The 20,894-nt window shown below is 42.4% G+C and overlaps 1 protein-coding gene across 6 annotated transcripts in view; it reads right to left on the reverse strand.

The window, feature by feature from the left end:
• Positions 1-4,704: 4,704 nt before the first annotated feature.
• Positions 4,705-20,894, reverse strand: part of ST8SIA5 (ST8 alpha-N-acetyl-neuraminide alpha-2,8-sialyltransferase 5) — a 92,567-nt gene continuing 76,377 nt past the window's right edge. For 5 of the 6 annotated variants that reach the window (XM_082075771.1, XM_082075773.1, XM_082075770.1 and 2 more), the window contains 3 exons: positions 20,364-20,476; positions 17,009-17,101; positions 8,951-16,356 (listed from right to left, as the gene is read on the reverse strand). In XM_082075771.1, the coding sequence (XP_081931897.1) occupies positions 15,888-16,356; positions 17,009-17,101; positions 20,364-20,476 (675 nt within the window). In that variant the 3' untranslated portion in view covers positions 8,951-15,887. Of the gene's footprint in view, positions 4,779-8,950; positions 16,357-17,008; positions 17,102-20,363; positions 20,477-20,894 lie in introns of those variants that run through there. The other variant, XR_014186314.1, reaches the window with a different exon arrangement.

Consider the following 20,894-nt stretch of genomic DNA (forward strand, 5'->3'; position numbering starts at 1 on the left):
ATGCCCCAGAGAGAAAAATATTGGATTTAGGCCTCATTTCAATATGCTTATTATGATGGCAAAACTCTTTTCCACAACTGGTTGTTTATGAACATACCCCAGTTTTCAGACCTTGTGAGCACATACTGAAGCAGTCTTTGTTGTGCTGGCTTTTTCAAGCTCAAAAAGGCAAACCTTGAAATAAAATAACAGAGCCAACTAGTGAACTCAACTGCTAGAAAGACCTGAAGGAACAAAATTGCAGAGATTTTGAGTCAGGAATTGGAAGCCTATTGTTTCATATATAAATTATGAGCGAAGGGGGTGATGTAAGACATATTCCAAAAGTCAGTCTGAGTTAGACTTTAGAGGTTAATAAAGAATAAAATACTTTGCAGCGTGGATTTTTTAAAGAGAGAGGGTGGCTGACTAACCTGAATCCTCTCTCTGATTATTGACTATTTTTAAAGAAATTAAAATGTGCCAGGTCTTGTGTATTTGCAAGTTAGTTTGTTATAGTATAAGTTGCAAAGTGGACAATAACTCAGTTACAGAAGGTGTGGACTGATTCAAGCATCATTGGGCAGGGAAGGGGAGACAAGGGGTTTGCTGAAAGGAGAATAAATGAGCCAGAGCTTATGAAATGGAAACCCTGCACAGGTGGTGAATGGAAGGCATGGGCCTTATTAAAAAAGAAAACAAAACAAAAACCAAAACAGAATAAAATAAAAACATATATATATACATATATATATAGTCAATATGAAGGAAAAGATCTTTTCATTCCTTTGGAAGAAAATATGCTCCAAGCACACGGGACAAGCACCAGCCTCCCCACCTCATCCTTCTCACCTTGGGCTTCTTATTCAGGAACTGCCCATTGGGTTGGGTTCTTTTGCTTTTTTAGATGTTTTTCATCAGTCCACTGAATGTGATAATATCAGGAAAAATGTTATTTGGGTGTTGCAATGATATCCTTATCCAATACTAAAATTTATACTTTTTTTTTTAATTTTTAAATGTGGTTCATTTGGCATGCCTTTCATCCAGCAATAGTTACCCCTCCTAGATATATATGCATCACCAGAGAAAACTCCACAAAAAGAAATAAATGTGGAAAAGCATGCAGACTACCCTCGTTCAATGGTGCAATGAAGATGATGGTTCATTGCAGGAACAGCAAAGTCATTGCAAACTTGAGTTACTGAATTCAGCAAAGAGCAGAGGAACTGCGCGGCACCATCCTTACACAGAGCACCCACCTAAACCCAGTGCAGCTGACTGGCTTGGGGACAATATCTAGACATGAGGAAGAAATGTTTTACAACGAGGGTGGTGAGAGCCTGTCCCAGGTTGGGCAGAGAGGTGGTGGCTGAACCATCCCTGGAGACATCCCAGGCCAGGCTGGACGGGGCTCTGAGCACCCTGAGCTGGTGAAGATGTCCCTGCTCATAGCAGGGGGGGCACTGGGGGGGTTGGGAAGGTCCCATCAACCCAAACCATTCTGTGATTCTGTGAAATTTTGCCACTAAAACCAAATGTCCTGCGTGGTTGTGATCTAACGACCATGGGGAGCCAAGCTCTCTGCCTTTGCAGCCAGGACGTGTGGCCCCGCACCACACTGATGGACCCATAAGTGCTGTGAGAGGGTACTGACATCCCAGACTGCCTCACATCCATCCAGAATTTAACTTTCTAGAATAACCTCCATCCCACGCAAACATCAGTTAGTTCAAACCATAATCAAACAGCTTGAACGGTGACAGTGTGGTTCCCCTTGTGTTCCTTAGGGCTCCCTGATTAGCACAGGTGGACACATAGAAAGGTGAAGGACATGTCCTTGGAAAGATAAAGGCAGGAAAGACATGCTTGGAGCTAGGAAAACAATGCATGGGTGGTGAGCAGGGACACCATCAGCCTCAAACATGCAGAGGGCAAACTACGAACGATGACCAGAAACATCTCACTGCCAGACACCGCTTTCCTTCCCTTCTCTGGGCTTTTCTTTGCCCAGGCTGGCCCTACCTCCCCCCCATCAGAAGTAACAGAGAGCTGACTACATCGATATTCTGAGTTAGATTTTAAGCCACTGAAGCTTCCATCCTGCCCCCCACCCAGCCCATTCTATTTCCCATTTTGGGGAAAATCAGAGTAATCTGAAATCCCACACCAACAGGGTGATATATTTCGATATACGGATTCCTGGACTGCAGATTGCAATGGTATTAACTGACTGTAGAATTTGAAGCCTGACATTGCCTCAGTCACCATTGATTTGATAATCTTTGGTTTGCGTGTCTTGCTCTGTTTTCCCTTCAAGCCCTTCTCCTAAAGAAATACTTAGGAAACATGTAAGATATACCTCTGTGTTATAAATAAAGCAGCAGCATTAATACTTAAGTACTTAATAACTGTCTATGAAGATATGGTAATAAAGTAAATTAATACTGCAAAGTCCTGATTTGGATCTCACTTACATTAGTCTTCCAGGGCTAAAACTATTGGTTTCAGTTGGGTCGTTTACAGATGACTAACTGAGGTTAGCCTGACCTTGCATTACTCTAATAAATACATTATGCTAACAACAGATCTGGAGTCAAAAGGAGTTTGCCACTGGTTGCAACAGTAGCATAGTGTAAATAATACATGGATTTCAGAAAAGCAATTACATCCCAATATCAGAGACCAGATCATGAGTGCATACTGTTCTGCAACACAAGCTGGCTCTGTCGGGGTGAATGCCTTTTCTAAATTACAGCCTTACAGATCAACCAGATATTCGCTTTGTTTCTGTAGTTACGTAAAAGAAGGAGACTACATCTCTTTAAGGACAGAAGTTCATTTTTCAGAGGAAACAAAACCTAAGCTCGGCCTTGGGCAGGCTCAGGCTCACCACTCCGCTTAGTTCTGGTCTCTCTGGGGTCATGCAGAGAAGGGAGAAGAAAGGTGGGATGAGGCACAGTCAGGAAAACCGCAACCATTCTGATGTCATTTTGGAGGAACAAAACAAATACCTGGCCTAAGCTGGTAAACTTGCTGTGTGTTTCTGCTAACAGAGCCCTGGCAAGGAGCTCACCTGTAGGCTCTACACTGGAGCTGCCTAAAATTAGGAGAGATTAATATCACGCTAAGCATTGTTGCTTTTTATTTGCAGGAGGTGCAGACACAATTTTTCTCAGTCTCTGATTTTCCATCTATAGACTGAGAATATGAATCCTATACAGCTAAGTTCATTAATTCTGCTCAGGCTGTTGGAGATCAATGGCCAAAAACTAAAGACAAGTTATCACCTTGTCATTTGTCCGTGTCTTACCACATGGGGGTTGTTTCTCAAATGGTCAACAAGCAAGACCTTGATGTCAACTTTGGACAAAGTCTTTGGCTACATGGCAAAGATCTCATTTGCCACCAAAAAATAATGAAACTTAACACTTTATTATGAGCCACATTCAGTCTTCTTGTTCAGAGTATGGTCATACTTAAAAATAAATGGTCCAGGCCCCAACCAGAACCAAGTCCATGTGATGTATGGTTGGGTTACTGTGAGACTTTGACAAATGTGTGTTCTTTGTAGCAAGCCCCTTTAAATAGCCACAACCATGGTATAAAATTATGGAGCAGAAAACAATATTTTTCTTTATCAAAACAATAGTGGTCAGGATTAGAGGACAGGGCTGAGCTATCTTAATACATTTGAAGCATCCACTGTAAAAAACATATATTTGATTGCTCAGTGAACACCTCCTGTTTGCTTTTCCTGATGGTTAATAGTATAAACTTAACAATCAAGAGGTTCATAGACGAAAAAGTTGTTAAGGCATAGGTTAATTAATCCCTAGAAATCAAATCCCTTTCCAATGCACCTACAAAGTTTACCAATCATAAAAACACATCTTTCAAGCAAAAAAAGCTTAGCAACACTTACTGAAAGTTTGCGGTAGGGATGGTCGAAAATAGCACAGAAGATGGAAAAGAGCTGTGCCCAAAAGACCCAAAGTAGAGGGGATCTCAGGGCATTACACATAGTCAGCATCATCTTGTGAGCTGGTTGAAAACTCACCCAAAAACTTCAAAAGCAAGAGCTTGTAATGATGTAAATGTTTGATACTTTTCCAACCAAACCACCAATTTACATTTTTACGTGTCTTATCAGCCTCTTCTGTGTGACAGTTTAGCCAAGTGTCTGCAAATCAGCTGGGATAAAAATGTTGAGATAGAGCAGCTATTAGGCAAGTACTTAATATTTTGAGGTCACTAGTGCCTGTTGACACGACTTATAGGAAGGATTGTGTAAGGCCCCTGGTGTCTGCCAGCCCCTTGCAGCTCTTGTGCTAAATATCAGTCAAAGCTGAGAGTGAGCCAGTGCTTCCAGATACGGTCTATTCCTATGTAATTTACGGAATATTTTAAGGAAATAAAGAGCACCTATGGGTAGTGCACACATAGTTGTGCTTTCATTATACTGGAGAACTTGGGAGAACTTGCGAAGGGGAGAAATCCCAGCCAAGGAGGGGGCGTCTCCAGTGTCTTATATCCCAGAAAATCTTATTTTATCTCTTCTGTTCATGTAGGTATTTGTGACATCTCTCTGCTGTGTCAGTTCTACATAGTCCAATATGTGATACACCTACTGCTGCACTTATTTAAAAAAGACAGTCCACTCACCATAATCCATAAATCCAGAAGAAGATCATTTTCCTCAGCTCCACTGCTCACAAAACTGTTCTGGGAATGATTTAGATATGTACAGCTTGTGGACATGTATGGTCCCTCCTGTGGTGATGAGTAAATTTTGAATTCTGCTGGCAGACAAATGAAATGGTGACAATAGGTTTATTTTACAGAATAATAGGCCTGCTCAACTGTAAGAGTCAGGATCTGTTCTCTGTAGAATATAGCATATATTGATTTTTACTAATTATTCTTTATTCGGATGAGTGAGGAAACACACTGATCACATTTACTCATATAAATAGTACCAGACAGCGTGTAATAGTGGATATAGAAATACTGAAAGGTAAAAGGTGTTTTTCTACCATTGTTAACAGGTCTGTGATTTGAGATGAAACAACTCCAAACCGTAAGCACCTAAAGCAGCCTGTACCACAATAAGTTTTTCCCTTCAAGAGGAGCAGGAGTGTAGCTGCACATGGAACCCACCCTAGAACTCAGCAGAAGACAGGACATTCACACATCAAACCACCTGGTTATGGCGAGGTCCACACACATGGGGTGGAAAAGTGTAAAAGCCACCATCACACTCAGGGATTCCTCCTGCAGGTGGCAAATCATAGAATCACAGAATGGTTTGGGTTGAAGGGATGTTCCCAGCTCCCCCAGTGCCCCCCCTGCCATGAGCAGGGACATCTTCACCAGCTCAGGTTGCTCAGAGCCCCGTCCAGCCTGGCCTGGGATGTCTCCAGGGATGGTTCAGCCACCACCTCTCTGGCCAACCTGGGACAGGCTCTCACCACCCTCAGGGACAACAATTTCTTCCTCATATCCTGCCTGAACCTCCCCTTATTTTCCTATCGCAACAAGCCCTGCTCAAAAGTCTACCCCCGTTGATTACTTTTGTCATGATCTATCAGAGTGGCCAAACCTGGCCTGGCAGCAAACCTCACACCTGGTAGACCCTTCATATATCAGGATGTCTGGAAATCTCAGAAGGCAGCACGACATCCCAGGGGCTGGGATGGACAATGGTCCAAGTCCCTTTTGTCCTTCCTCTGCAAAACCACCTATCCCAACAGCAAGAACATCCATACAACAACTGATTTCTGACCTACTGGTAACAGAGAACTCAGTGTCTCCCCAGTAAACCTTTTCCAGTGCCAAACCCTCATTATCTTTCTGATAAGTCCCTGCCAGGTGCTGTCAGACAAAGAGAAGTTGCAGCAAGGAAGGAGGTGGGGAAAGATCATCCATGTGCACTGGGGAGGCCAAACTTCGAATCCTGGGGGCAGTTTTGGGCCCCTCATGCCAAGAAAGGCCTTGAGGTGCTGGAGCGAGTTGAGACAAGGGAACGGAGCTGGGGAAGGGGCTGGAGCACAAGTGTGATGGGAGCGGCTGAGGGACCTGGGGGGTTCAGCTGGAGAACAGGAGCTGAGGGGACACAGGGACACAAAGAAACGGCCTCAAGTTGCTCCAGGGGAGGTTGAGGTTGGATCTGGGGAACAATTTCTTCCCCAAAGGTCTGTTGGGCATTGGAACAGGCTGCCCAGGGCAGTGCTGGAGTCACCATCCCTGGAGGGTTGAACAGACACGGAGATGAGGTTCTCAGGGACATGGGTTTGTGCCAGGGTTGGGTTAATGGTTGGACTTTGTGATCTTAAAGGTCTTTTCTGACTAAAATGATACTAAGATGCCCCCATCTGCCCCAAGGTGCTGGGGGCTGCAGGCAGAGAGGGATGAGCACCTGGAGGATGCTGTTAGCAAGGGACAAGGACATTAGTGTCATGGTGTCCTTCTATGGTTTTGGGCAGAAAAGAGCAGACGAGGTGTACTGGAATTGTAATTTCACCTCCACGAGTTGTAATGAAATGCAAAACAAAGCTGTTGAAGATGAGCTGAAACAACTGCCCATTGATTCAGCAGGTTTGTTAAATTATATCTGGCACATCCAGGAGAGGAAAAATAGTGCCTGTGTATGGACCAAAACTGAGCTTAGGTGATAAGAATAACCTGAACGTGTAGGAGGATGTGTACATTGTTCATTCAAAAGCAGAGCAAGGAAAGGATTATTTTGTTAAATATTTTAGAGTTCTGGTTTGCATTTCTGCATACAGATGTTTACATAGAGCTATCAGTTACTGCCAGACACGCATGAGATACGATCCTGTAGGATTTGTGTTGATTCAGTGGTAGGATTTGAGGTCCGTCTTGGTGTGTCTGAGGTGCACGTAGGCATGCATTTTTTAAATCCCACCTTCAATAAAATGCCCATGCTGTCAACTCCTGGTTAAGAAGTGACCTTGCTCACTCAGTAGTTTTCAGGTGTAGAAAAAAATCAGTGGGGTCTGAATTTCTACATGTAGGAAGATTTGGCACTGACAAACTTGTAACAGGGTGTCTTGTCCACCTTAAAAGGTGCTTGTGGAATAGGCATGTAATGGAATATTTTCCCTCTCTGTGATGGACAATACCTCCTTTACAGACTTAAATGGTTTATACTGGAACAGGTTGGCCAGAGAGGTGGTGGCTGAACCATCCCTGGAGACATCCCAGGCCAGGCTGGACGGGGCTCTGAGCAACCTGAGCTGGTGAAGATGTCCCTGCTCATGGCAGGGGGGGCACTGGGGGAGCTGGGAAGGTCCCTTCCAACCCAGACTATTCTGTAGTTCTATTCTATGGTCCTGTTCCTCTATTCAGACCCACTGGGAGAGCTGAGATGATTGAAGCTTTAGAACAAGAAAACAACTAAGTGATAAAAATTACCTGTCTGCTAGTACTTCACCACCCAGAAGTTATCCCGTTTAGTGGTGCTTATCACAGCTCTAGAACTGCCTGTGGTGGGAGAAGGGAGGTCGGCATCTGCCCTGGCTCCACCTGGCAGGTCCCACAACCCCAAGACATCCTGCTGTGCGCCCTTGGGATAAAGCAGCAAAATAGTAGTCCCACAAGCACAGAGCTAAAATCTGGCACTTAACATTTCTATGGCCAAAAATATAAACTGGCGATAGCATTTTGAGGGAATACCAGCACAAGGGCCATTTATTACCTTCCTTCCAGGGAGGTGTCACAGTCCCAAGCCTGACAGTGTTGAAGAAGAGACTGGACAATGTCCTCAGACACACGGTGTGAACTGTGGGGTGTCCTGTGCAGGGACAGGAGTTGGACTCGATGGTCCTTGTGGGTCCCTTCCAACTCAGGACATTCTATGATTCAATTTCTTCTGCTCTTTGCCTAAGTATCTGCTCCTGGGCACCGAGGTGAAACGTCTCTGTAACTCACTGCGGCTTTTTGTCGAGACTTTCAGAGAGGAAAGGCTGCAGACACAGCTACAGAAAACAGTGGATGCTGCAGTCTTTAGGAAATGAACCCTTCTCTGATTGCTTACTTAGCTGAGCAATTTGCAGGGTGATAGACAGCAATTATATCATCCCGTGTCAATTTGGCTATTCATTTTGCCCTCTCCACATGTTTCCTCTTCCTGATTGAATAATCACTAACAATAATCGCAGGCAGCTGGGGGAAGGAAGCGCATCCATCAGTTTTAATGCCAGCAAGAATGAGAACTGATTCCTCCAGCACTTGCCACATCCCTGCATCTTCAATTCATTTACATTTTCCTTATACCCGTGCAAGTATCAAGATCATATTATTTCCATTGCCTACTCCTGTTTCAGTTTATAATCTCAGAACAACAGAATGCCACAGGAAATACCCAGTTTCAAAAGAAAAAAAAATATGGTTGCTTCGTCTGCTATTCTGTATTCCCACAAATATTTTGACATTTATGTTTTAATTCTCCTTATACTGAAAATATTGATAGAAGTGTTAAGCTTTAAGACTGCTGCCATGCTACCTGACCTAGGGAAGAGGAGTTTATGTAAAGGGTGAGGACAGTAAAGGACAGAGCTGTTAGGAAGGCCTAAGCAGGCAAAACCCAGGGACTGCAGAGGCTTTTCAAACTTGTCTGTGTGCAGATTGCTACTTCTAATAAAAAATTACCTTACTGTGTCCATATATATTATAGGCTATGAAGCAGAATGTAACATTGAACATCCAGTGGTCAAAATACCAAATTCTCATTTATATCATCTTACAGCCCTACCTATACTTGTATATACCTGTATACATATATGATATTATATCATAATATAATTCTAGAGTGGTATTCTCTAGTTATACAAACTAATTTCTATCAGCCCAGCTTCCAATTCTCTCTGTTCAGAGACACAAAATTAGTTTGAAGGCACAAAAAGTGGCCCAAAGATGGTCTTTCCCATAAAACTGTTAAAGTGGTTTATTCAATAGAATTAAATCATCTTTCGAACACAGTGACACAGACAAAAAAAATTAATATACCCTGATTACTGGTTTAGTTATGGCTTACATCAATTGATAGGCTTTCTATTACAACCATAATACAGCCACAGAAATAAGCAGAAATTACAGGGTGGAAGGTTGCGAAAAAGAAAGGTGAGTCAATGGACACGAGGCATTAACATCAGCATGAAACTACCATGACTCTGCTTGGACTTCTCCATCACCGCCTGGCAGAAATAACAAACATGAAGCTAATTTAATTTTGTAATAGCCCAAGCTCCCCTAGCATGAAGACACACAGTTTTCCCCTGGTATTTCCAAATTAAGCATTTGTTTTCCAAGTGAAAACAGGGAACATAGTCAACCAGGCGGCAGCTGTTCAATACAATTTACATGGGATGAACACAGAGGTTTGAGAACAAGGAGGACCCAGAAATTAAGCAAAAATCACCATGTCCTGTCCCAGATAGAGTGGGTACAAACAGTTTTCTTTGTCTTTAAGGGGACAGGCTCTAGTGCCACACATAAGTGGGTAACACTTGGCCAACACAAGGTTAACAAATAGGGATTAATTAAATTCTGCTAAAACAAGTAATAACCAGAGTCTTCACAAGCCGTACAGAGCACTGGCGATACTTCAGTGTCTTGGTCCACCAGTTATTTTCTGGTAGAACAGACATTTCCAGAACTAGCCAACACAGCATCTGATTTCGCTGGCTTAATTTGTCACCATTTTACACGCTAACACATTTTATAGTGATTAGTACAGTTAAAAATGCACATCAACTTACCCAAACACCAAGAACACTTATGGGAAAGTCAGACATGTCAGTAATATATTTACAGCTTTCAATCCTTGAAGCACCGAGCAGATCTGTCTTTATTTTCCCAGTATGACTCAGTCTCATATTTCTGATGTTTCTTAGATGTTCAGGGATTTGGGGAGCGTTGGAGGTGCCGACTGCCTGGGACTCAAGCTCCCTAATCCCTAGCACACTTTTGGATTTCCCTTAAGTTTGTTTTTAAAAGCACTTAAGTACAAATGCTTGTTGATTTTGAATATTATACAGACAACACAGGGATGCCCAGCAGCCTCACTCACATTAGACAGGGTGATAATAAGACATAAAGTGGTAATAAGACATAAAAAGATATTAGTCTGGGAGGGTTTTTTGGGAGATGCAGGTTAGTGGCTTGATTACAAGCATTCGATATGAAGTTTTTTTTCCTATTGAAGCCAGATGCGAATGTTGTGCTGGCTTCAAAGGGAACGGGCTGAATCCTGCCTCAATCACATTCATATCAACAATTAATTCCACCCTGGTATTTTAAAGCAAGCAGAAAAACACCTATTTTCTAGAGGCATGTGATTCAAGTACACACAGCTCTGTACAAAAGGGTTTGTTTGTCACTTGATATGGTGATTTACACTACTGTGATGAAATGTTTTGCATAGATGAGTTTGAAGGGATGAAAAGTGCCGAAATCTGGAAGGGGGAGTGACAGTCACAGCACTTCTGCTTCCAGGTAAGTTTGTTCTTTACGCATACCGCAAAAAACACAGTATTGCTACTGCACCGTACCTACAATATATTAAAAAATGTATCTGAAATCAAGTGGCTGCTCTTTCTGCCTGGGACAAGGGCCCATTTCTGGAGACTTGTTCTGAAGTACACACAAACTTCCACAGACTTCACTGGATTTTGGAAAAGGCCCTAAGCATAAACACTGGCTCTTTTATACCTAAAACCTCAGCTCACTCTCTAACTTCCCAGGGAATTTGGTCCTTAGGGGTTGCTGAATTTTGCTATGTTTCCGTCTTCATTTACACATAAAAGCTCCAAAGTTTGCTCAGACACAAGCAAGACAGGGAAAAGAGGGATTTTCACCACCCAAGCTTGTGTTCTCTACAATCAGAGCTTTGCTGATGAGCCACCAGACCTCAGAAGATTAAAAAGGACAGATTCCCTCTCACTCCACATCTCAGTGTTTTATCCACCCTGGTTTCCCTGACATGCAAACCAGAGATTGCTCCTCACCGCCATGTAGAGCTGAGCACGGGCAGTCTGCCCACGGTCACCACCAGTGGTTTTGCCTTCCAAGTCGGAGCAACCTTTCTCCTGATTCACCGAATCCCCATGAACAGGACTGTTCTTAGGGCTGATTTCTTTCTGTCTACTGCATCTGACCACCCCAAGGGAACATCACCTGTGTCAACAGTCGGGTCTGCATGGGGGCAGCTTTTGTCAGGGACTAGGGGAGCTGCTCCTGGCCATTGTGAGCTATGAAGCTTCACAGAATCATTTTGGTTGGAAGAGACCCTCAAGATCATTGACTTCAACCATTAACCCAACCCTGGCACTAACCCATGTCCCTGAGAACCTCATCTCTGTGTATTTTCAACCCCTCCAGGGATGGTGACTCCAGCACTGCCCTGGGCAGCCTGTTCCAATGCCCCACAGCCTTTTGGGGAAGAAATTGTTCCCCAGATCCAACCTCAACCTCCCCTGGCATAACTTGAGGCCGTTTCTTTGTGTCCCTGTGTCCCCTCAGCTCCTGTTCTCCAGCTGAACCCCCCAGGTCCCTCAGCCGCTCCCATCACACTTGTGCTCCAGCCCCTTCCCCAGCTCCGTTCCCTTCTCTCAACTCAAACACCTATCATCATCATCATCATCATCACTTTACTCCACAGCAGTAAAGGCTCTGGACCAGAGATTTGGCTGCAATTTCCTACATTCCTACATTTCCTGCATTACATCGTCTTTCCAGGCGACCACGGACCTACTCACTGTGTTGTTTCCTCCCTGAGAAGCTGCCACGGAAACTCCTTTGCAATTCATGAGCTGGCTTTGACAACTCTGTCGACATCACAGAAAATATGCTAAAATATTATAATGACCCTAACACCCTTTAATCCATCCCGTCCAACAGCAAAGTTGGATTTCACAAATCAAAAGCAAGCAGCTAAACTATTTCAACTAAATACTGCTCTCCGTTTGATGAAAGCTCTGGAAGATTCATAAGCCTCCTCTGATGACCTGACAATAAAGTAGAAGCAGTTCTAGCTGCGTTTCTCCAACTGAATTTGCATCGCCAGCGTGTGCAGATGTCAGGAACTTCTTAAGAGATTCTCCTGAATAATACGGGGCGTTGGTGATTAAACCATCACATTATAATTTTCTCTCTCCCTGTCTCAGATTTCATACCCTCAGCATCAAGCCGGGATTACAGCCTGAGGTCAGGATGCGGTACCAGACAGATGATGGCGTTTCTTCTCACACAGATCAGATTTTTTTATCAAGAGATTTCTCTGGGGCCTGCAGGCTTTTCTGTGGGAAAACATTATACACTTTGTGCACCTTTTACTCACCATAACAGTGTGCAGCAAACACACCCAGCTTACTGACCGTCACTTCTTATCACTCAGGTACCTCATTGTTCAAAGAAGGTTAAAGTTGGACATTTGGAGGCTTGGCCACGTGGGAGAAGGGAAAACAAAACAGCTCAAAACTCAGAAGAATTTATGTCAAAAGAGTTTTTTCTTATGCTTGGTAGAAAACAGAATGATGGCAGAAAACAAGGGGCGTCCTACTTTCTGCAACAGCCCTTCTTTTTGTCCATTAAAGCAGGATGGGCAGAAGCTCAGGCTGGTCAGTGCTGGCTCACCCACCCCACAGTGACTTTGCACACGTAGTGACCTCCGCGTAGCTAAAATCTCCTGGGCAGGAGATTTATTTGCTACCGATGGAGAACAGAGCAGCAGGTTGGATCCATCCTCAGCCATTTCCACTCGGCACCATGGACACCGCGGTACGGCAGCAGAAATCTGATTTTCCAGCAATAAGTCAAAAAAATAAATCTTAAAAGCTTCTGCATTTGGTATTTCTGACAAATGCCATAGTTTTTCAATCATTTTTTTGAGCAACACCCGAAAAATGAGTCACAAAGTAAACACGTTGCAACATGCATTTCATCTCAAGGACTGTGTTATATATATATATATATATATGTATTTAAGTATCTTTCTGGTCTGCAGATCACTCCTTATATCTAACTATACACCTATGTACACCTTCACAGGCATGTCGGGGCTTGTTTCCACAGTCCCTACACAAATAAAATACCCATCCACTTGAATGGATGCTCTTTTCAGATAAATATGGCAAGACTGGGGCTTTGGTGCATACGTGCAAGTATCCTGCACACACACTTTAAAATCATTAAAAAAATATAGTAGCTATAGATTTACAACTGATCAAAATCTAAACACAGTAAAACTGCACTTATTACAGTATAGCCTAGGTGAATTTACATTGCTCATTTATATGAAGCAAACAAAGGAAAGGTCTGTGACCCTGTAATTACAGTTTAATTGTAATTACAGTTCTGCTTATCCTTTTTGTCTGTCGAAAAAGTCCAATAGGATTTTTGCGACTAAAAAGAGGGATTTGCAACATTTCTTTCCAACGTACGGATGCTTCTCATGTGCTTTCCCATCTTTTTTGAAGTATCTTTCGCAACATATCAGACTCCTTTCGGTTGCTTTTGTTCACTTCAATCACCATAGTAAAGAAAAACCCCTTACTAAAGGCAGTAACTTTAGCAAAGCAGCAGCAGCAAAGCAATACTGAAGTCACTACTAGTCCTGTACTCAGGCAGAATAAGGAGTAAGGACTATAGGTACCGGCTCCAGTGTCATTCCTGTTATCATAAAGCTTAATGCACAGCAAGATGGCCAACCCAGTGGGTCACATCGCTCTCTAAGTAGCACTTTCATGACAGCACTTCATTATCAAAGCCCTTTGCACACAAATTTACAAAACACAGCGGAGACAAAGATCTCTTTTGCATACTAAATCAAGGAAGCCATTTCATCTACAAGTTCATTCTCAGCATGCTGCGTGTTTCGCAGTGGCCGATGCGAGGTGGTGCTCACCAAGGCACCATTTAAGACCAAAACCACACAATGCAAATATAGAAAGCTTAAGCACAGGTCCTGTCTACCCCTGGCTGGCATTTCCTAAGTTCTGACACTTCTATGAAAGATACAGGTTGCTTTTCAAGTGACCCAACCTCTGGAGTCTTGTGTAACGTTAAGGAAATACATTATCACGTACCACGCAGGTCGCTGCTGGTCAGGGGTAATTTGGAAACGGAGACCATCGTGCTTCACTTCTTTTTGGAGCATTTTACCTGTAGCATGAGCAGCTTTCACAGCTCTCAGCATAGCACAGAGGCTTTTTAAAGAAGCTTTGTGCATTCATGCATCACAAAATGAAAATCCAAGCCTAGGTTTGGATTTAAACCCTCTTCCCACCTAAAAAGAAAAAAAAAAAAGAAGTATCCTTCATGTAGAACTAGCACTTTAAACTCCGAATCATTGAGCAAAGACCTTGTAATCTAAGCAAGACAAGACAAGGTGCTGGACAACAGCCCAAGTGCTTCAGACTAAGAACTTACACAAGGACACTCTGTTTGTTTGACTACGCCAGCCCAGCTGAAACAGCAAACCTCACCCTCCTGTGTGTGCAGTGACACCAGTGTGGAAGTTCATATACCAGCAGTCACGGTTCAGCGGCCAAAATAAACTCCAGCAAGACGTGGCATCTTTTCTGCATCGGGATTTTGCCATTTTCATTGTTTCAGGTGAAAAATCAAGCTTGGCGTAACCAACAGAGTTGCACTGGTAACTTTTTAAAGAACACACCAGCCCTTCTATTGTCCCAGCAACATTCTCAACATACAAAAAAGCCACAGTGACATCTTGAGATGCTTAATTTTGAAATAAACATCATAATCCAAGCCACAAGTGTCTTCACTGTATTTAACTTAATTTCCTGCCAGTACTATCCACAGATACCTGAAAGTATTTACGTCGACCTGCACAACAGTGAGTCAACATTCAGACACTCTTACAAAGTCCTTCATAAAAATAAACAAGGAAATGCTTTTTCCCGTCTTAATGCTGTGATACCTGAATGAAAAAATCAACTCAGAAAATAGAACTATATAATCTCCTCGCTATCCAGCCCAAGAAAAGCTTGCAGAACTGTGAAGGAGTATATTTCTTCAATAAAGACTCCAATCTGAAGTGGGCACTGTAGGAGGAGCTACACAGATTGCTCATGCATTAGCTAGGAGGAAAGCTTTATAGACAGACAATGAGAAAAACAAAACCAAAATCCCCAAAAAACATGTTCGGCAAAGGAGACTAGAAGTATAAGACATAGGAAGGAAGAAGAAATAAGCTCTAAAACAATTGCATACTATGATCAACACAGTTACCTGTTGCTGTGAACGGGAGTTTAACATTCTCTTCTATCCCGGCTGAAAAATTTCACAAAGTGATCTTGTTTATTCCTATCACATCTATCTGCTCTTTTTCACCAATACTTTGTGACATTACAGAACAAAGACCTCAAGTTATATACTTCCTCTTAAAACTACAATGCTAAAGAGTATTTTCAAAAACCCCAATGTCAGAGAACAGTGCTTTCAGTAAAATCTGGCAATGCCCCAAGGTACTCGATTCAGAAACCTACACAAAGTCAGTCTATGCTAAACTCTCTGTCACTGATTCTCCTCAAAAGTTTGGTGCTTTTCTTCATAGTGAAATGATACCTATATTAATGTGCTCTGTTTATCCCTAAACCTATCGGAAACGTGCTTCTTATCTGACTTGCTTCCCAGGGCAGAGTATACCCTGGAACAGAGGAGTTTTGCTTCTCCTACACTGTTACGGACCCAACTGATAGCAGGAAAGATGCTGGTGTCCTGGATCCTATGGGATGCAATGCCTTGAGGAAATTTATATCAAACAATTATTGCATAATCTCAGGGTGTAATAAAACTTTCTACGTCACACACAGGCATTGAGTTCCTGTTACACTTTTGCATCAGAGGAAGAACTGTCCCCATCAACAGCAGCTGCAGGTCCCCGTGTGAACCCGCAGGATCCCCTTGCTGTGCATGTGGAGGAAGTTGAAGATCTCTGATGGCATGGCATGGAAACCGGGCCGAGGTTTCACGTTGTCGTAGTAGTGGTGAGTTATAAAAATCCCTGAGGGGTTCATGGGGAACGCCCAGAAGCCAAAAAGATGGACCTCTTCACAGAGCTCCAGGGCAGCAGTCACCAGGATCAGCCCGGTGCTGACCCGCTTGGCCCGCACCCCTTGGCCGAGCCAATATCGCGAGACGTTGATGAGATACTGAGGGTGAAAGTAATAAACAGCTTGCTGGGACTCAAAATCATCCAGGACGTATTTGACCCGAATCGAGACGTCCGTGTTGCGAGTGTTGTAGAAAGCTGGCAGCAGCACGGAAGCGTTCTCGTAGACCTGGAGCACGTCGTAGAAAGGTTTTCTCCATTTTTCCAGCTTGTGGAATCTAAAGGGAAAGGGATGAGGGTGATGTCAGATCAGCAGACTAGAAGCCTCCCATGAGCTTTTACTAAATCATTGCTGATACACAGATAATTGAAATGACATTTCATCCAGCAAGGGGGTTATATCTTGATTTGTAGCTAAAGCATCAGTATGAAATGTAGGGCAAAAGCACAGGGGATAAAAAAATACATATTCTCCCCTCTTTTGGAAATACATTCGTTTAACAGTGGACAAACTTCATAGACATTTCTGAGCGTGTCTCACTTTGCATTTTATTATGAGAAGTATGTCATTTTTCCAATGTTTAGTGAGCTGTATAGTGCACTGCGCAGTGCAGAACTGTATAAAAAAGTGGCAAATACCAAAGCAGAGCAGAAGCCTTTCTAAAATGCCTAACTGTAACATTTGAAAGAAATTCACAATGTAAGCAAATGATATTATGTTGCTTGAGAAAAGAAACACATTCCCCCTCCTAGAAAGCAGTAACTAGCCCCATGGTTCCAATGAATGTATGATTCATAGTGTCAGTGTAAAGTAATATAAGGGGGGAAAAAAAATCTCTGTAACAGAATTTAGTGAAAAGTAGATTTGGAAAAGCAATAGGAGATGAAAATACAAAAAAAAAAAAAAAAAAAAGTAAAAATAAAAATTACCTCTCAGTAATTATACTGGGATTGACAGTCACGACGTCCGTCTTTACCCCAACGTCTGTGAAGTATTTCTCAGATATAGGAGGCAAATTGCATCTATAAAGGAAAGAAATTAGTAAGAAAGTTAAACAATTCTTTGTACCTTCTCAGGACTAAAAAGCAGAATTGATTTAAGCTTTTCTTCCAAGAAACAAATCTAGAAACAGACTGAAAATTTCAAGTTATATGAAACATGCTGGTGCCCAAACTATGCATTAAAATAAGGAGTTCTTAGGGGCTGTATGAAGATCCCTCTTCTACCTTTAGTTTGTCAGGGTTGGCACCTTTTTTGCAGATGTAGCCAATGTTCACTCCTTTCGCTTCCTTAATAGCAATTCAGATATTTACTTTGGCAGTTTAGGATGAGGAATGGGATGAAGCCCCAAGGACACTTAACATATAAAATCAATTACTTCCCCAGCAACAGCTGATCTGGATTAAGTAATTAATAGATAATCTATAACATCACTTTTAACATACTTCGTTTTATACCCAAGAGAATTCAGGGCAAGTGCTCCACAAGAGAGAAATCAGTACAGTCCTAATTAATCCAGAACTATCTGCTTCCCTTTATAAGTATCTCCCAGTGCAGTGTAAGAGCAGTGATTCTGACTCTACAGCTGCACCAGAGGATATCAAAGCTATTAGAAGCAAACCTGTGAAGATTTGCAAACCTTGACTTTGCCAAGTCTCCATTCACCTTGGCCTTGACCTAGATTTACCATCCCAAAAAAATTGGAGCGTCCCTCAAGAGATGCTGAAGTTACACACACAGGCACACAAGCAATCACACAAGCTTCACTTTCAATAGAAAACACAGCTTAAAAAAAGCTCCAGCATGTGTTATTAGAGGCAAGATAAGTGGCCTTGCAATTAGCCTTACACTCGGTTTAAACTAGAGTTAAGTATCTGCTGGCATTTAAAACACTTTTTGAAGTGATCTACAAGCCACAATAAAAGCCATCGCTGTTGAGATGCCCACATCTCAAAAAATACTGCTGTGCCTAATTCCCAAACATCTGAAGATCAGGGCTAAACAGGAGAAAACCATAAATTTATTTAGGGTAAGAGATGCTCAGTGTTTTCACAATACCACATACAGTTCTGCTGCCATCACCATTTCTCAGTGACAGGGAGAGGGTGAGTGGGAAGCAGAGGAACACATGAAAATCCTTCAAAGTCCTTTCTCAGACTCAGGAGGTTCATATCAACCTCCTCAGGAGTCCCTCTTTATCAGGTCAGAGAACTTTTTTTAACCACCTTGTCCTTCTCATAGGCAGTATTATTTCCAGCACTTTTGTCTCCTAGGTCATGCAATGTCCTTCTGAAGTCTTCTAGACTTGGTTCCCCGTAGCACTTAGCACTGGGTTATATTTGAAAAAGGTTTTAAAATATCCGGCTTCGTTATTTTTCTTAAACAGTAAACCCCACCAAGACTATGAAAGGCTGAATTTATTGGAAGTGATAATAAAAAGACACAGTTTGCATAAATTGTGCTTTGTCACAGTAAAATTTCATGCCTGCAAAGAGAGTAGTCCCATTTCTAAATGCACCCCATGTTTCATCACAGATCTGCACTCTGGCCAGTAGATGGAGATAGACAATAACAACTAGTAAATGCAATTTATGTGTAGGTATTTTCTATGTCCTGTGGTACCATAATTAATTGTTATCAGAATTTATTTCATTAGAAAACACTTGGTTTCATGCAGCTGGCCACAAGCTTCCTGACAATATAAGATTTTCCCAGGTGAAGGTATCACTGAATGTTACCAGTGCTCCATAGGCAGTTTTTGAAGTATTTTGAATAATTTTTGTGTTCAGGACTAGGAGGGTGATTTCTGACAGTTTGGTGAACTGGTGTCAGTCTGTAAAGTGCATGTGTTCAGACCTGACCTTAAACACAAGATTTGTTTTAAACTTGATGTCAGCAGACCTTAAGCTCTTCAAAACCAGCAGGTCTTCGTGCATAATAATGGTCCCACAAATTTCGGAGATGGTGAACCACGGTAGTGGGTTTTTTTGCACAAATACTGATGTACTTATTCATGTTTCAGTTATATTTAAGTGTCTTTTTAATTAATTACTGGTATCCCTAGCAACTCAGTTTCTAAGTCCTGTATTGGTCTGATCCACCCTTTTGAATGGCTTGTGACACCATTCAGATAAGAGTAATTGATAAAAAGGGACATCCACTCAAAGTTGTCACACATAAGTGATGACATTTGCTGCCCATATTTCCACTTCCACTGATCAGTTTGTCACCTCCATGCATAAAATGTACCTTTCACCTCAACCACACTCAAAGCAGTGGTCCAGCACAATAGAAGGGGATCTACAATAACTACAATATTTAATCTATACAGGGTACACTTGGCTTTTAAGAAGCAAATTATGTGAAGCCTGGACTGTTTCACAGGTTAAAACAAGGTAATATTTTTCAATAAAGTGGGCACAAGAGTCAGACACAAAGGATCTGAAAATAATGGATAGTGAAGGTAGGACCAATAAAATGCTATTTATCATTTGATGCCAAATTAAATTAAGAATTCAATGAGCCAAAATCTGATCTAATTTTTGCTGTTATGAAATCAGAGAAATTAATTGATTTAAGCAGACTTGTAAATTCACAGCAACATAACCAAGATCAGAAAATAGGCCAACAGAAGTAAAAAAGGCTTTTCTTTTCTACAGAACAGGTCATGAACCTCTGAGCTAGCTGTCATATGCCATGACCCAGGAAAAGAGCTTAACGGGATTTAGAAAAGGATTAGTCATGCATATAAATAATAAAAAAAATCTTTCCCATATATATTAAGGATGGTAAAAGTGCTGCTAACTTCAGTTATTCAGGGATGCAAGTTGTGGAACGTCCCAGTCTATGCAAAACCTGGGCAACTCCGCATATTGTGGGGAGCAAAATATGAAGACACTCAACCTTCAAAGTAATTTGGGTGTCTCTGCACACCCTGGAGTCTACAGTGCTGACGACTGTAACTCACTTTATCCAGAAACTGAGTTTTGCACCACTTCAGAAACACCCTTCCAAGGCATGTGAGCTGCACAATGGGGAACTATTAACGTTAATATTAATGGTCAAGCTGCTTGTCATGTAATAAAGGTTGGACCTCTGGTTCGGAACTGACCCAGAAAATCACCGCCACATTCACGTTTTTTGAAATACTGCTTTTTGTGCTAGAAACAGGCTTGATATGACCAGTGCGGCAAGTCTCATGTTTCCATGTGAGAGAGAACAGTTTTACAGTCCTTCAGTTGTCATTAAAACAGGCAAAAGGAGAAACAGCACTGTGGCGATTACCGAAATACGAAGTCTGCGCTGTCAATCTCCCGACCACATCTGCTGTTCTTCAGAATTCCTCCGTTCCCAACCACCGCACATTTCTTAAACTGGGAGCGGTGGTATGGCATATCCTGCAACATCACAGCAAGAAAACAGTTAATTATCCCAAAACATGGAGGCAACAAGCCTCTTTTTTTTTTTCAATATATTCATTAACGATTTAGATGAGTGAATAGAGTGCACTATCAGCAAGTTTGCTGGTGACACCAAGCTGGGAGGAGTGGCTGACACGCCAGAGGCTGTGCTGCCATCAGAGACCTGGACAGGCTGGAGAGCTGGGCAGGGAAAATGGAATGAAATAGAACAAGGGCAAGTGTAGAGTCTTGAATCTGGGCAGGAACAACCCCGGGTTCCAGTATAGGTTGGGAAATTACATATTAGAGAGCAGCGTAGGGGAAAGGGACCTGGGGGTCCTGGTGGACAACAGGATGACCATGAGCCAGCACTGTGCCCTTGTGGCCAGGAAGGCCAACGGCATCCTGGGGTGTA

Source organism: Streptopelia decaocto, assembly GCF_964273445.1.
Source record: "Streptopelia decaocto genome assembly, chromosome: Z".
NCBI classification, from domain to species: domain Eukaryota; kingdom Metazoa; phylum Chordata; class Aves; order Columbiformes; family Columbidae; genus Streptopelia; species Streptopelia decaocto.